The 14,519-nt window shown below is 39.4% G+C and overlaps 1 protein-coding gene across 3 annotated transcripts in view; it reads left to right on the top strand.

Annotated features, from left to right (window-relative positions):
• Positions 1-14,519, top strand: part of sec62 (SEC62 homolog, preprotein translocation factor) — a 38,624-nt gene that overhangs the window by 7,996 nt on the left and 16,109 nt on the right. For 2 of the 3 annotated variants that reach the window (XM_043702638.2, XM_087993355.1), the window contains exons 2-4: positions 5,239-5,347; positions 6,809-6,914; positions 7,860-8,061. In XM_043702638.2, coding sequence (XP_043558573.2) covers positions 5,239-5,347; positions 6,809-6,914; positions 7,860-8,061 — 417 coding nt within the window. Of the gene's footprint in view, positions 1-4,487; positions 4,794-5,238; positions 5,348-6,808; positions 6,915-7,859; positions 8,062-14,519 lie in introns of those variants that run through there. The other variant, XM_043702640.2, reaches the window with a different exon arrangement.

Below are 14,519 nucleotides of genomic sequence, written 5' to 3'. Positions count from 1 at the left end.
ATTGACGACTGCTACTGTTTCTTACAAAATTAATGGGCATACAATGTTTTGTATGTTTGGGATTTGGATAGTGACATGTCAGTTATGTTTGCCCCAGGATAATTACGGATTCAGTACAAGCTGGATGGCCTCTTTGCTGTCATCTGGCAATGAGCATCCGCTCACTTCGCACAGAACCCATACAGCAAGTAGAGCAAAGTAACTAATTGGGGCAGAAGTCCACTGCATGTACCACACTTAAAAATGGGGTTAAAATTTGTATCTCAGCTTGCATTTTGGATTTTGATATGGTTTTTCTTTTTAATTTAAAAAACTAATCCAGGACTGTGAGCTCAGTGCAGATGTAATGCTGGTCCAGAGTCCTAATTTATTACTTTTTGGTATATATAAATTTTGTGACAAGGAAACCTTGGTAATTTTTATCAAAATCCCTCCAGGCATATTTAGACTTAGTTGCACTAAGATTTGTAGAGTTGATGGGTCTTTGTCTGCCTGCTCCTGAATTGCACTAAGTGCAAGTTCTGTACATCTACACTCTTGTTTGTTAATATTGCATACAAAACTGACAAGGTTGCAGGATTAGTTTGTTTACTGCACGTTTTCCATTATCCTGCTGGATACAAATTGTGAGCTGAAATATTTTCTGAAATGCCAATCTGTCACAACCAAAGGCTTTTGCAATTTAACCTAATCAAGTCTGGTCAATTGCTATGAAAAATTGACAAGCTGTAAGAGGTAACTAAAATTGGAGAGAGAGAAAAATGGGGAGAGTAAATGTATCCTTCTACTTGTGCAAGCTGTAGGTTCCTCCAGCGTACAGGTGTCTCCAGGAACTACAAGAGAGACAATTTGAATGATGTAATACGAAGACTGGATCCTGTTAGTTCATGTCAACACTTATTATTCTAGAAAATTTTGTCTAGAAAGACAATTTGAAATTTGATTCAGTCGTCATTAGAAAATTTTATGGATGGCACCCTGTGCCATATTGTCAGATAGCACTGCAGAGCATCTGGCTGCTGACTCAAAGACTCTGTTGTCAATTTATGTTTAAATTCAATTTCTTGCTATCAGGAACGCTCATCACCTGTTGCTCCTGATGCAGTACCTTCTGCCAGAAAATCCTTATCCTTCCGAGTGCGTACTTGCTACCAGGGGAATCCTTCGCCTGCATCTCTCATCTGTAATAAGTTACCAAAAATTAGCTTGCTACCAACAACATTTTATATAGTTGATGACTTCAGTTGTAATATCTCCAAACCATTTTCCCTAAGTGTTGGCATGTTATATTTGTCAGTCAATTGCCTCATGTTGTAATCCTTACTAAGTCTGCCATTACCAGCCAGTTATTTCTCATGTAATTATAATGTTTGAAATCTAATGGAATTTGGAATTGCAATTCATTCCACACTATTTTCTGTCCACAAAGTATTCTCTGCAGTAAATTGTGAATAGCACACTGGATTACATTGTCTCAAGTCTTGGAGTTAGATTCTCATGACTTGGAAGCGAGAGTATTGTCCATTAGTCATGTTTTTTGTAGTGCAGAGAGTCAATGTCTGAGTCAGGTCACAAAGTTTGAGGTTTATTGCCTAAGGATAGATATTAATGCCATTGTTAAAGCACCTACAATCACCTAAAACACACTGGTATGTAAATAATATAAAAGGTAGGTTTTAAACTGGGAGACATCAGAAATACTAATTATTTTCAAACTAAAATTTCTTTCATATATAAATGTTAGGGATATAAATTTATCACCAAGTATCTCCCAACCCAACTTCAAGTATTCATGCCATTAGCAACATGATTAAGATAAGATGTAATAATTTAATTCAATTGCCATTATGATTAAATAGCCTCAGGCCTTTTCGCTTTTCGTTCCCAGTCCACTAGTTATGTGGAATTCTCAGTGGCAGTGCAGAGCCTTTGTTAATCATTATCCCATCTGGTCTGTAATGAACGGCATGTTGACAGTAAGGGTTATTAAATTGTAAGATTTTTTTTATGTGTGGTCCTTAGTGTTCAAACTTTGTCAAACTCTGAAAAGTCTTACTTGCATATCCTTCAGCTAATTCCTCAGACTTCAGTCCAATTAAGTACATTTGAACTGTAATAAAATTCGCCATAGTTCTACCAGACGATGAGGCTACTGTCAATACAAAGAGACAATTGATGGTGGTTTAAGTGAGGAGAGAGGTTGTGAAGGAGAGTCCTTCATGATAACCTCACAGGTGCTCGAAATGATCCCACATTGGCATCACTCTGATTCACACCCAATTAAAGTATGATTGTAATATAATGAAGAAAACATGTCAGTTTGCATCTGGCAAGCTTCCACATATAGCTAAATGTTGCTCATGATTAACTCATTTGTTTCCTTAAGTGAAAATTGTTTTATAAAGTGGAGTGCTCTAAGAATTCCTTACATGTTTTGGAGATTTTGTTTAGCTGGTGCAATCAGGTTGCCAAAATTTAATAACTAAAGGATGCACAGTTAAACCACTAGTCAACTCAGCATAGGATTTTATTTTCTTCTAAATGAAGGATCTTGGATATTTGAAATGTGATTCTCAGAACAGCCTTTAAATTACGGACTGTGGGTTGAAGTCATGGCTTCTCAAATTCCCAAATGATTACATCAAGTGCAGAGAAAGAAGCAGCTTTGAAGCAGTTTTCTGTGGTGAGACATTGCTGTTCTGAGCTCACCAGTGTATGTTGCAGCTATTGGAAGCCACTAGGGGGAAAATGTCACAGTTTGTTCCAGAAATCCATCAGCCATCTCCTTGACAATAATACGTGCAACATAAGTGTGCTGGAATTAAATGAACAGTGGAGGCCAAAGACTCAATTTTAACTGAACTGAACAGAACTTGTCATCTTCTGGCTGTACCAATCTATTATATTGGTTCATTCTTCCTGTGGAAAACTGTCACTTTCTAAGTTGTTCTCAAGTGCATCAATTGGTTGAAAGTTGCTTCCTGGATGGAAAAGATATAAAATATGTTCAAATAGAAATTAGATTGCTTTCATGGGTCATTAATCGCTTGAGAACAAAACTGTTTCTCATTGAGGGAGACGGAATTCCTGTATTTAGATACTTCTATTCATTTAGTTTTATTCAAAGTCACTTATTGCATTTTTAAAAATGTAATTTGTATTGTAAACATTAGAGACTTTGAATATGCACATAATAGAAACAGATTGTACTTTGGAACTACAGGAAGCCAGAAGTTTATTGCTTTAAAAAAAATTGCCAGGTGATTTGAATGCATCTGCGGACTGCAATCCTGTGCCTCCAATCAAGACATTTGCTACCAGTCATTTTGAGCCTCATTGTTAGGATTTAGCACACCCAGAAAGCATCCTTTATTAGCAGGTGGAAAAGTAACCAGCAAGGAGCAAGTTAACTGTCAGTCACATTTACAAATATTATATATTCCATGGCCCTATCTGGAAGTATTATTGACAGTGATATGCAAGTTTCATGTCCGGTCTCCTTAACTAATATAATTAAAGGATAACTGAATAAATCATCAGCTTCAAATATCATTTTAGTTAATTACAGCCTAATAATTTGATTTTTTTCAGTTTAAATAACGTCCAATTTAAATATTGTGGTAGTGTGGCCGGGTGGTCTAAGTCGCTGGAATTAAGTTCCAGTCTCTATTGAGTCGTGGGTTCGAATGCCACCGCTACCAGAGTCATGGGTGATATAGGTCCAGTGGATAGGGCGGCACGGTGGCTCAGTAGTTACTACTGCTGCCTCGCAGTGCCAGGGACCCAGGTTCGAATCCAACCTCGGGTGACTGACTGCGTGGAATTTGTACATTCTCCCCGTGTATGCGTGGGTTTCCTCCCACAATCCAAAGATGTGCAGGTTAGGTGAATTGGCCAGCACCCCCGTCCAACACCGCTTTCCAAACCCGTCCAATCCTGTCCCCCGCCCCCTCTCCAGGGCAGCCGGACTGGACACCAACAGCTGCTGCTGCTGCCTTTGTGGGGTAAGTCTCCAAATAGCGCGCACGCACAGACACACACACACCTTATTACTGCAGCGTTTGGACAGGTTCCACCTTCACCCGGTACAGGACAATGTTGGAGAGATTTTCTGGGTAAGGGGGGTTTAGGGTACACCCCTCTGTAGAACTCCAAGGAAAGTGTGGGGAGAGACGGAGAGCGGGAGGTCAGTCATTTGGAGACGGTGCCTGTTGGCGATCACTGTTGGAAATACGTCTTTGATGAAATGTTTCTATCAGGACCTCTGGATCTCCTTCAGATAATCCGATATTTCGAAATCAAGGTTCCTCTGTAATCGGGGAATGGGTCTGGGTAGATTACTCTTCGGATGGCCCGTGTGGACTTGATGGGCCAAAGGGCCTCTTTCCACACTGTAGGAATTCTAATTCTTTAGAAATTCCATTGAAAATGTCAAAGTTGATGAATTTCTAACAATTCTTTTCTTGAAAAAGTCATTTCAGGGAGTGACTCAAATAGTATGCTTTTGTAGACTTATGACCATGCTTTTTAACTTAATTTGTCTTTATTCTATCAAACTCTTCCATGCTTTTAGATCCTTCCATTTTTAGTGGTGTTCATAACTAAGGATCATAAATAAGATAGTCAATTAAGGAATGCAAGCAGAAATTCAGGAGAAAGTTCTTTATCCTGGTAGTGGTGAGAATGTGGAGCATGTGACCACGTGACAAGTTGAAAAGCATAAATGCCTGCTTGGACCAGGACCTGGAGCTAAATGTTCCTTGGCAGAATACAGAATGGACATCAGTGAGCAGGTTGTTATTGAGTAGCTGCTAATGACATTTTCAATCATTTTGTAGCCTGATTGGATGTGTGCATGCTATCAACAGGTCATAACCTGCACAATTTTCTACCATAAAGGTCACTAACTAAATATTTTATTTAGTCCCATATTGCTCAGTTTATGACCGCTACAATCTTAGTGAAAATTCTTGAAATACCGAGCAATTATTCCATAGCCTCCGTTAAAATATCTCTCTTAAAGAATTAAATTAGACTGTTACAGTGTGTTACTGACCTTATGCTGCTCAGGCCCTGTATTGAGTTGTACATATTATTCAGTGAATTTGTTGGTTAGGGTCCATTTTAATCTCTACTCTGATGCTTGTAGTGATCAGTGCTTGGAAGGAGCAGTTCCAATTTAAAAACTGTATTGTGTTTGAATGCACTTATTGTATGCCATTGTCTTTTGTATTTTAGGAGGTTGGAGAACCAACTAAAGAGGAGAAAGCAGTGGCCAAGTACTTACGCTTCAATTGCCCAACTAAGTCAACCACCATGATGGGCCACAGAGTTGATTATTTCATTGGTAAGATCACAGTGCCAAAATTAAAATAATTTATGCAAGTACCAAATGCATGTATGTATATTTGTACATATGCTTGTGTTGTGCCTATGTTGGTTCATATGCATGCACATGTGTGTGTGCATATTAGATAAAAATTAGCGATGAGTGCATCCGGACAGCTGCTCCAAGGATCAAGTGATTTGCATGCCAATATTGTTACCAGCATTAGCTTCAGGTTTCAGAAATCGTTACCTCGCACAGATCCCAGAGGTCCACACAGATTAGAGGTAATGTAGCCTGTTAGTGCCTATGTTTGCACCCAGAATATGTGGTCAAAGTTACTCGATTGATATCCATTTAAAATTATCCACCCTAGCTCCTGGTACCTTTGCCAAACCAAACTCTCTTGATCTCAGTCTTGAAAACTTCAGCCTCTTTTAAGGACAATTGTGGATAAAGTATTCCAGCACTTGGGGGGAAGAAAAAGCTGTACTCTGAAGCAAAGACTTAAATTTGACAAGTCTATGCATTCTCTTGAATGTTACTTTACCTTTCTAACGTTTCACTATATCCTTCAATCCCACACTCTTCTTTTTAGCCCATCTCCACTTGTCTCATGCATCACCAGTTCTTCACAAGTTTATGACCTTTTGCAGAAAATAATTCCATTTGAAAACCTTTCTTTTTTTGTGAATATCTAATGTTTCATTTGTAGTCTGTGAAATTTAAACTTGTTGCCATGTGGAGATTTTGACAGGAACAAGCATTTGACCACATGAAATGCACACAGAAGTAGACCTTTTGGCACTTGGTCAGCTGCACCATTCAGTAAGTTCATGGCTGACCTGTTTGTGTTTCAAGTTCCACATTCTCAACGACCCTGATAACCTTTGGTTCCCTTGCCTAATAAGAATCTATCTAAGTCTGTCTAAAACCTATTTACTGACCCTTGCCGCCTCCACCTTCTAAGGCAGTGTGTTCCAAAATCTCTCAACCCTCAGAAAATTTCTCCTAATCTCTGTCCTAAAAGGGCAATCCCTAACTTCAATCATTGCCCCTTAGTTCTGGATTGACCCACAAGAGGAAACATCTTTTCCACATTCAATTTGTCAAGGCCATCCATAAAAACATAGAAAATAGAGCAGGAGTAGGCAAATTGGCCCATCAAGCCCACTCTGCCATTCAACATGATCATGACTAATACTCTAATCTTAAAGCCATACACCTGTCCTCTCCCCATTTGTCTTGACATCTCATTTATAGCTATTACTGGAATATTTTTTGCATCCTCTATACTTAAGGCAGAACAAAACCTTTTACCATTTCTTCAGCAACATTCCTTATCTATTGTTAATTACATGAGGGAGAAAGGAAAGAAGAAAAGGGATAGGAGGACACTCATATCACCAGCATGAACTGCTTAGACTGAATGGCCTGTTTCTTTGCTATAAGTACAGTGTTAATGTTGTCATCGCCTTTCAGCTTCCAAAGCTGTGGACTGCTTGCTGGATTCAAAATGGGCAAAATCAAAGAAAGGAGAGGAAGCAGTATTTACAACTCGAGAATCAGTAGTTGACTACTGCAACAGGTGAGTGGAAGTTTATAAGTGCTAACTTTGTAAACTCTGTTTTCCTCTTGTTCATATCATTGCGCGTCCTTAAATCAGCAGGCAATATTGAAGTGTGGTTGGAATTATAAAAGCCTTTGGCTCCTTGAGTCTGCATCCGGTCAAAAACAACCACCCAGCTATTCTGATCCAATTTTCTAGCACTTGGCTTTGTATGCCATATTAGCAAGCAGAGTCACTTGGAGCATTGTAGCTCCATGATTACTGTTTAAAGAGTAGAACCAGTGGTGAGCTTGGCAACCCAATATCTGAACTAGGCTGGCCTTCACTACTGCTGGCTTATAATTAGAACACTGCAAGCCATTGCCATAATGGTTAGGATGATCCTGGTTGGACTCTACAGCAGTGTGCTTTCCAGTCTGTTCCCATTTATGCATTTTTATTTAACATCTTATCTAATAAATGGTTAAAATATTTATTCATGTATATTAAGTAACAATATATAATTGCATCCATAACACGGAGTGACAAAACCATTTCTCAGCTTGATAAAAATGGCCACAGAAATAGCAGCATGATTCCAGGATTTCTCTAAAAGAATTTTGCAGTGGAAATTTAGTAATGAGAAGGCTTTGATATGTATGCTACCTATCCTAAGCTCATGATGACCCAGAATGTTTTACAACCAGTGGATTCTAAGGTCTGGTCACTGTTAGAATGTGTGAAACACAGCAAGTAATTTGCTGACAAGTTTCCACAAACAGCAATGGGATAATGACCAGATTAATTTGTTTTTGTGTCATTGGTTGAGGGATATGTTAATCAGCAAATTGAGTTGCCAGATGGTAGTAGGTATGTCCACAACCTTCCCTGGGCAAGAGTAAGCATCCATCAGCAGAGAAAAGGAGGAAAATAGATATTTTTGCAATGACCAAAATATATATTTTTATTCTCTGATGTCGACAGGCTTCTGAAGAAACAGTTCTTCCACCGCGCATTGAAAGTGATGAAAAAGAAGTCTGAGAAGGAGATCAAAAAAGAGAAAGGGAAAAACGACAGCAGTAAGGACGAGGAAAAGAAGAGCAAGAAAGAAGTCTCAAAAGATGAGAAGAGTAAGAAAGAGAAGAAAAAAGACAGTGAAAAGGAAGAAACTAAGAAGGAGAAAAAGGTAAGAGACTTGATTGCTAAGTGAAATGTACAAAGCGTCTGATAGTAATCCTTTTGCAACATGAGTGTATTTGTATTGCACCTCAACTTAATAAAGCATCTCAAAATGTTTCACAGCAGCATTGTCACACAAAATTTTACACAACCATATTTAAGAAATATTATGACAATTGATCTTCTTGATCAAAAACATTTTAGGAACAGATTAAAACTGGGAAAGTGAGATAGAGAAGTTTGAGAGAATTCCCAACCTTAAGAACAGAGTAGGTCATTGAATATGATTATGGCAGATGGAATATTTCATTACCTTTTCATCTATCTCACCCCTGTTACATTATGTACCACTGGTCGTCAAAAATATGTCAATGTCAACTTAAACATACATAAACATACTCAGTCTGAACTTCCACAGTCCTCCAATAGAGAATTTCAAAGGTTCACCATCCTCTGAATAAAAAAAAATCTTAATCGCAGACCTAAGTGACAACCCTCTTATTTTTAAATTGTGTTCTGTGGTTCAAGACTCACCAACCAAATGAAATGTCTTACAGGCACTAACCCTGTCTCTCTCTTTTAAGTATTTTGTAAATTTTAGTTAGTTCACCCATGATTGTTCAAAACTAGAGGATGCAGGCTCAGTTTGTCCATTGTGTCTTCGTGGGACAGTTCCACCATCCCAGGAACAAGTCTGGTGAAACTTCATTGCACTGCTTGTATGGCAATAAAATCTTTTCTGAGGTAAAGACCAAAACTGTGCGTAGTACTTCCAGGTGCAACCTAACCAAGCCACTATACAACTAGACCATTTGGCACTTGGTCTGCTGCACCATTCAGTAAGTTCATGGCTGACCTGTTTGTATTTCAAGTTCCACATTCTCAGCTACCCCTGATAACCTTTGATTCCCTTGCCTAACAAGAATCTATCTAAATCTGTCTTAAAATTATTTACTGACCACTGCCACCTCCACCTTCTGAGGCAGTGTGTTTCAAAATCTCTCCACCCTCAGAAAATTTCTCCTAATCTCTGTCCTAAAAGGACAACCCCCTAATTTCAATCATTGTCCCTTAGTTCTGGATTGACCCACAAGAGGAAACAAATTTTCCACATCCAATTTGTCAAGGCTACCCTGCACTCAAATTCTCTTGCAATAAAGCTTCACCGGCCTTTCTTTAAGGGTTTTATAGCTAGGATGTGGGTTGATTCTTAACTGCCCTCTGAAGCAACCTAATCCACTTAGTTAAACAAAACCACGATAGAAATGTTAAAAGAAAACTGATGGACCATCCAATGTAAACCTAGCAATGGAAACAACGAAGGAACCTGCTCAAGGTCTTCTCACTAACATGACATGAGAAAAAATTGTGAAAGCTGTCCTACAGTCTAGTCAAGCAATAACTTGACATAATCATATTCTCAGAATAATACCACTCAGCCTTAGATTCCATCATCCAACTGCACCAGAAACAGACCCACCAGAACGGGTAGCTCAAAAATATGCAGCTGAAAGACTCTGGCAATTCTCAGAGTCGACTCCAGACGCCGTTAGGTCAAATGAACATGATCAAGGGAACCTTGTGGATTACCACTTATCGCTCTCGCTCAGTGGATGAACCAGTGTTCTTCCATGTTAAATTTGGAAGAAACACTGTAGATAAGTGCAAAATATACTGCAGCTGAATGGGATTGCAATTTAATAGCACCACCATCAGTTGAGATTGCTGAGTCCCAAAGGGCATAACTGGCACACAGTCTGCAGAGGATCGTGGGGGAACCAACAGGAGGAAAAGCATACTTGATCACACTGTCACCAATCTGCCTGTCACAGATGTTTCTGTTCATGAGGTATTGGGAGGAGTGACCACTGTACAGTTGTTGTGAAGACAAAGGATACCTTCTACCACGTTGTGTGGCATTACCACCACACTGAAGATATTTGATTTTAAACAGATCCAGCAACTCAAAACTCGTTATCCATGAGGTGCTTTCGGCCATCAGCAGCAGATCTGCTTTCAGCCACAATCTGCAAACTCCCCTCTTAGCATACCTTCCACTCTGCTGTTACCATCAAGTGGTTCAATCCTGATTCAATGAAGAGTGCAGGATTATGTGCCAAGAGCAGTGTCTTTCTTAACCAAAATAACATATCAGCCTGGAGAAGTTATAGCACAGCACCACATGCAAACTGATAACAGAATGACTGTGATAGAACAAAGTCATCTCTCAATTAACAAATTTGTCTGAGCTGTACAGTCCTGTCAAATGCAGATATGCATGGTGGTGAGGAATTAAATAATTAACCAGGTGGGAGGCTTCACAAGTATTCTCTCCCACAATGATGGGGTAGTCCACATCACTGCAAAAGACAGGCTGGAGCACTTGCAACTATCTTTAACCAATTCAATTCACTCAGAATGATATGAAAAAAGTGGTTGAAAGCACTGGATACAAGAAATGCTTTAGGCCCTGTCAATATCCAGCATGTGGATTTTTGCATATGATATTGAGTTTGAAAGAGTTATTTTTGGAGATTGCATTTGGTTCCGCCTAATCTGATGACATCAAATAGTCCTGAGTGCAGAACAAAGAGTACGGCTCTGGCTCTTGATGGTGGTCAGGTATATAATTTCGAACAAGTAGCTATGACTTTTTCTTATCGATATCCTGCAATAAACTACATCTTTAAGACATTCCTCCTCTTGTTAAGATTCACAAGTGGTTCATCCTCTGCCACTTTTAAGCAAACAGGCCCTTAGACCCAGTAAGTAAACAAGGATTGGTGATAGATTCTCGAACTGAACCACAAGCTGCCATTTGTTGGTTCGACACACATGCAACATGGTGATCAACAGTTGGGATTACTGCTTAAGTAATTCAATGTAACAGCAGTGGAAAACTGCCATAAAAACAGAAATTGTTGGAGGAACTCTGCAAGTCTGTGGAGAAAAAATTGTTAACATCTCAGGTCCAGTGACAAGTGAGTTTCCTGCTTTAAGAACACACAGTCAGCAGCTGGAAGCAGTTGAGCAGAGGAAACAGACAACCCATGGAAGAAATGGCAATAGTTCTGGCTAAAGTCTTAATTTCTGATCTGATGAGAGGCATAGGAAAGATAATGTGGGTAACAGTGCAGTGTTTTTTCAAAAAAAAGCTAGTCACTTTTCTCAGAGAATCATTAGAGAAAAAGGATCTGCAGGTCTAGTCCTAATTTAAGCTCTGATTGGGGAGCAACAGTTTTAGTGTTTCAGGAATAAAGTTCAACATTTCTGTGGGAAAGGAGGGGGAGGGGGAGAATATTTTCACTTTTGCAGTGCAGTGGACTTAGTTGGGAAAGATAGGGACCAAAAAATGTCACCACTATATCAAACCCCAGTTATGAGGCAAGACTGTTACAGTGAAGTGCTGAAAATGTGTTGCTGGAAAAGCGCAGCAGGTCAGGCAGCATCCAAGGAACAGGAGAATCGACGTTTCGGGCATAAGCCCGAAGAAGGGCTTATGCCCGAAACGTCGATTCTCCTGTTCCTTGGATGCTGCCTGACCTGCTGCGCTTTTCCAGCAACACATTTTCAGCTCTGATCTCCAGCATCTGCAGCCCTCACTTTCTCTCTGTTACAGTGAAGTAAAAAGCAGAAAATGTATGTGTCAAGACTGCAACTACAAGAATATCAGATTTTAAGTTAATAAAAGAGCAACTTGAAATTTAGAAGACTTGTGAGAAAGTTGGAAGAATTTCAGGATTTTGACAAAATCAGGAAAGAAATAAACAGATTTGAAAGAAAGATTTATTAAGACCACAGCCATAACATTATTTAAAAATTGGGAACAGAGACTTGTTTTGAGTATTAGGCCATGAAAGATGAGAGAGCATAAACCTACCTGGAAGGAAGGGGAATAATCCATCCAAGCTGCAGGAGAGCCTCCATTTTGCCAGCAGAAAACCTCTATTTTAATCACAAAAAGGCATCAAAATCCACAGCAAATAATAGATACTATTTGCTGTTTTAAGAAACTGAAATGTTATTGGAATGAAAGTAATATAGCATTAGTATTATAAAATTTAGAAGCTTAAACTTATAAAACAATTTTAAAAATGGGGACACTGCAAGTTTAACATATTCAAGGCATTACTAAAAAGTCATATCAGGCTGAAAACATGAACTGTTTCCCTCTGCACCAATACTGCAAGACCTACTGAATTTCTTTAGCATTTTCTGTGTTAGTTTCAGCTCTGGATCTTAATGGGTCATCTCTGTCTCACCTTTGATTTTTGATAGGATATTGTAATTATGTTTAACTTAACTAAATTAAATTTAAGAAGTGTGATAATGAGAATTCAGAATCACTATGTTCCGAGCAGAGTGAAAGGTAAAGCTGGTACGATAGGGGAACAATGGATGAATAATGATATTGAGGTTCTAGTCAAGAATAAAAAATATCATATATTAGATATAGATAACTTGGTTCAAATGAATCTGTTGACCAGTATAAAGACTTTAGGGGCATTCTTAAGAGGGCGATCAGGAAGGCAAAGAGGGGATATGAAATATCTTGGCAGAAAAGGTTGAGGAAGTTCCAGAGCATTTCTACAAGTATATTCAGAGCTGGAGAACAACGAGAGAGAGAGAGGGGAGAGTATGACCTCTTAAAGGTCAAAGAGGTAATCTTTGTGTTGAACCTCAGGAGATGGAAGAGACATTAAATGAATATTTTATATCAGTTTTTACTGTCGGAAAACAAATGGAGGCTAGAGAATTCATATATTAATATTGATGTTTTGAAAACAGTACACATTACAGAGGTAGTAATGCTGGAGGTCTTAGAAAATACAAAGGTGGATAAATCTCTGGGACCTGATCTAGTGTATCTGAGGGCGTTGTGGGAAGTTGGGGAGAAAATTCTGGAGCCCCTTACAGAAACATTGGTATCATCTACAACTTCGGGTGAGGTTTCAGATAACCGGAGAGTGGCTAATGTTGTGCCTTTGGTTAAGAAAGGATGTAAGGAGAAGCTTGGGAACTATTGACCTGTGAGCCTGACTTTAGTGGTGGGTAGGTTGTTGGCGGTGAGTCTGAAAGATAGGATTTATATACACTTGGAAAGACAAGGAATGATTAGGGATAGTCAGCAACGTTATGTGTGAGTGAAAAAAATCATGTCTCACAAACTCGATTTGAGTTTTTTGAGGAAGTAACCTAAAAAATTGATGTGGGCAGAGTGGCAGGCATTGTTTACTTGGACTAAAGCCTTTGACAAAGTTTCACACGGTCGACTAATTAGTAAAGTTTAAGGTGAGCTTGCCAATTGGGTACAACATTGGCTTAACAGCAGGAAACAGCATGATGGTGGTAGGTGTTTTTCAGCCTGGAGGCCTGTTACCAGCGGTGTTCCACAGGGATTGGTGCTGGGTTCACTTTTGTTTGTCATTTATATGAATAATTTAGATGACAATATTGAAGACGTGGTTAGTAAGTTTGCAGATGACACCAAAATTGGTAGTATAGTGGACAGTGAAGAAGGTTATCTAGGATTGCAAGCGGATTTTGATTAATTAGGGAGTTGTTTGTTCAGCCCTTTCCTAGTTGTCCCTGGAAAGCTGATGGTGAGCTGCCTCATTGAACTGCAGCAGTCCGTGTGCTGTAAGTAGATCCACAATATGCTTCGGGACGGAATTCCAAGATTTTGATACATTGATATGACACTGAAGGAACGGCAGTATGTTTTCAAGTCAGGATTGTGAATGGTTTGGAGGGAAACTTGCAGGTTGTGGTGTTCCCATATATCTGTTGCCCTTCTCCTGCTTGATGGTAGTCTCATGGGTTTGGAAGGTGTTGTCTGAGAATCTTGGTAAATTTCTGTAGAACATCTTGTAGATGGTATACACTTCTATTACAGAACATCGATGGATGTTTGTGGATGTGGTGCCAATCAAGTGAGCTGCTTTGTCCCAGATTTGCTTGAGTGTTGTTGGAGCTGCACTCGTCCAGGCAAGTAGGTAGTTGTACTTCACACTCCTGACTTGTGCCTTGTAGGTAGTGGACAGACTTTGATGCAATACTCCTAGTTGGACAGCACATTTAATGATTGTTTGAGTTCAATTTCTGGTCAGTTGTAACCTTATGTTGATATGGATATTCAGTTATAACACAACTGTATGCCGAGGTGTTATGGTTAGATTGTCTCTTATTGGAGATGTTTATTGCCTGACATTTGTTTGGTGCAAATGGTACTTGCCACTTCTCATCTCAAGCCTGACTGTTGGGAAGGTTAGTGAGTGCTATTTAAGTACTTATCTCGAAGCCAGTGGTCTTTTTTGCAGCAGAGAGCAGCGGAAGTAAGGTCTGAGCACAGAGGCTGTTGGGAAGGTTGGTGTGTGCTAGGCCCCAGGTCCTACACAGCAGGACCTCCCTCCCACTATCCTCCTCTAACTTAATTAAGAGTCCACAGACTCTCAGCAAAAACAA

This window comes from Chiloscyllium plagiosum, unplaced genomic scaffold, assembly GCF_037043375.1.
Source record: "Chiloscyllium plagiosum isolate Xiang-an unplaced genomic scaffold, Cpla_swu_hap1 HiC_scaffold_13, whole genome shotgun sequence".
Taxonomy (NCBI): Eukaryota; Metazoa; Chordata; class Chondrichthyes; order Orectolobiformes; family Hemiscylliidae; genus Chiloscyllium; species Chiloscyllium plagiosum.
This window is presented reverse-complemented; position numbering and strand designations above follow the sequence as displayed.